The sequence below is a fragment of the Notothenia coriiceps genome, unplaced genomic scaffold (assembly GCF_000735185.1).
Source record: "Notothenia coriiceps isolate Sejong01 unplaced genomic scaffold, NC01 NC01_scaffold00017937, whole genome shotgun sequence".
Taxonomy (NCBI): domain Eukaryota; kingdom Metazoa; phylum Chordata; class Actinopteri; order Perciformes; family Nototheniidae; genus Notothenia; species Notothenia coriiceps.
The window spans coordinates 1,617-4,400 of NW_011350638.1; the positions used below are offsets into that span (position 1 = coordinate 1,617).

The window sequence follows — 2,784 nt, forward strand, 5'->3', positions numbered from 1 at the left end:
ATGCCAACGTGACGGCCGTCTTGGTGTGTGGTGCGAGATGGGAGATGTAGTTCATTGAGCGGTTTCACACAAAACAAAGTGTTACTTCAGTTTTACGACACATTTTTATTTTTTTTACTTATAAATTATCTTTTAAATTGACAAACATCATATGTGTAATTCGTGGCACAATTCAAACGGGATCGAGAGATAATCTTTCTCTCCATTGACTTCAATACATACTTTTTCAGAAATAAGGTCCCATGGAGCTCCTCCGGAAGGGGAGGGGCTTCGCCTCTCTATACAGCATTTTTGTTATTTGTGTAAATGATGTTCCTATAACTATGTAAACAAAAGCCCTGTAATCTTTTACGAGGGGCAACTTGCGATGGACCGATCATTCCTTAAGTATGGTCCAGTTTGTGTACCTAAGTTTCAGTTTCCACTTCATGAAAGTTAACTGTAACATCAGGGTATGTTTTTTCAGCACTCGGTTTGGCTAGAGCAAGACTAGCTTGTGTCCCAAAAAAAACCACATCACAGAAACGTAAAGATGGTAACATTTCCGAATTGGGGTTTCAAAATGGTTGTCAATTAATCCAATTGGCGATGACTTGCTCTTCCTTATTTGAAATGTATGATTTAGAGGAGTTATAAGTACAACAACACATGGCTTTAAAAGATGCTACAGAAACATACCAAAGCTTTCTTCCAAGACCCACGTACTGTTCTTTCTTCATACAGCAGGATGCATGCTCTGTGTTAAATGGATCATGATACAATTTGATTTTGTAGGAAAGTCCGTGGGCATCGTGACGACCACGCGGGTGCAGCACGCCACGCCGGCCACCAGCTACGCCCACAGCGCCAGCAGGAAGTGGTACAGCGACGCCGACATGCCCGAAGCCGCCAAGAAGGACGGCTGCACAGACATCGCCTCCCAGATGCTCAAAAACACCGATATAGACGTAAGGATATCATAATCACTGCTTAAATGACTTCAAATGTGTGCATTCGTGCCAAAACAAGATTATTTAATAGTTGTTTACTTTAATCTTGTATTTTTTTCTGTTATTTTACAAATATTTTTCTTCAATTTTCACTTAAATGTCTGTTTTTTTAGAATATTTTATGTAAATATTCTATTTTTTTCCTTACATTTTTGCAGTTTTTCCAATATATTCTTTTCCTTGTTTTCTTATATTTTCATTATATTTTTTAGGATTTTTAATATTACTTTTAATGATCCTACACATTGATATTTTTATTTTTTTGTGTGCAATTTTAGCAAAATTTCCGCTACATTGTACTAATACAATTGTATATTATAACGTGTGTGTGTGTGTGTGTGTGTGTGTGTGTGTGTGTGTGTGTGTGTGTGTGTGTGTGTGTGTGTGTGTGTGTGTGTGTGTGTGTGTGTGTGTGTGTGTGTGTCCAGGTGATAATTGGAGGTGGTAGAAAGTACATGACCCCGAGGGGCACCAAGGACCCAGAATACCCCGCAGATTTCTCCTCAAGGGGCAAAAGGAAAGACGGACGTAACCTCATCGATGAGTGGCAGAAAATGAAAATCGGAAAGGTAATATTTATATTTCAAACACAGAAACTTCGAAACTGCCTTAACTTAAGCAACAGGTGAGAATAAAACTCTTTGAGGACAGCTTAAAGTCAAGCAGTCCTATTGTGAACCTGGAAATGTTGAGTACCCCAAAGTTTTATGTTAGCAATGTATAATACAGGACTTGCATATGATGGGCAATTTACACAGTTAGCATCAATTGACAGAAAATATTTGTCGACTAGGACAATTGTGGTGTGGTTTTGGAGGGTTGTTGAGGATGTTGAATCTATTTCTGACATTTTCAGGATCAGAAAGTGGCCATATTTGTACTCTGTTGGCTGATTTTGGGGTCGTTTTGAATGTTTTAGGGGACTCAAACTGCCATTTATGATAATGGAAATGTCAGAAGTTGATTCAACGTCCTCCAAAACCACTCCAAAATTGTACAAATCGGCCAAACCATAATCTAGCTATAGTCTCCATATGCTAATTACTGCAATTTATGACAATTGTGCTAATTGCCCAACATAGGCAGGTTAGCATCTGGCAATTTCGATGTTCTGGGGACCCGCACTGTACATTTCTATCATAAAACGTTGGGGTATTCAACATTTCCCGGTTCAAACTGCTGGCATCTAGATTACTATAACAATTACAAACAAAAAGCTCCGGTGACTCAAAACAAACACAAACAGGTTCTCCGTCCTCCTCCCACTCTCAGGTCGCTCGCTACGTGTGGAATCAAACAGATTTCAGTGCTGTTGACCCTGAAACCACTGACTACCTCATGGGTGAGTTTGTTGTTGTTTGTTGTTTGTTGTTGACCCTTTCCTTTTACCCTCTTATGCTCTTCTCTGCAAGGGAGAGCCCATAGTGGCCTTGGTTTGCTCAGTTATTATTCTATTATTGATGTCAAGGCTGGATGTTGTTCAATGCGTAGTTGTTGCACATCCAAAATAAACGATGATGGCAATAAAAAACTGTAACTCCCTAATGAGCGATTAACTGGCAGTGACTCACCTGAATCATATGTTCAAGGTGCTTAGTGACCAACAAGCAACAGGTTCAAAGACTCAAAGGCTTTATTTCTCCTATGCACAAAGGCTATCATATGTTCTAGCCAATGGGAGTCCCAGGCTCCTCCAACACGGCAACATACATCATACTTTAAGCATAAAACGAATAAAAATAAAGCAATTTTCAAACAAATGTCACGTAAATTGCAGGAATAAGTATAAAAACTG

At 39.3% G+C, this 2,784-nt stretch overlaps 1 protein-coding gene across 1 annotated transcript; it reads left to right on the forward strand.

The window, feature by feature from the left end:
* Positions 1 to 774: 774 nt before the first annotated feature.
* Positions 775 to 2,345, forward strand: LOC104950726 (alkaline phosphatase, placental-like; the record flags this gene model as incomplete). The annotated part of the gene is made up of 3 exons (XM_010777282.1): positions 775 to 947; positions 1,418 to 1,558; positions 2,262 to 2,345. Coding segments are annotated over 3 exons (398 nt in total), but the record flags the coding sequence as incomplete, so codon positions are not given.
* Positions 2,346 to 2,784: the final 439 nt, after the last annotated feature.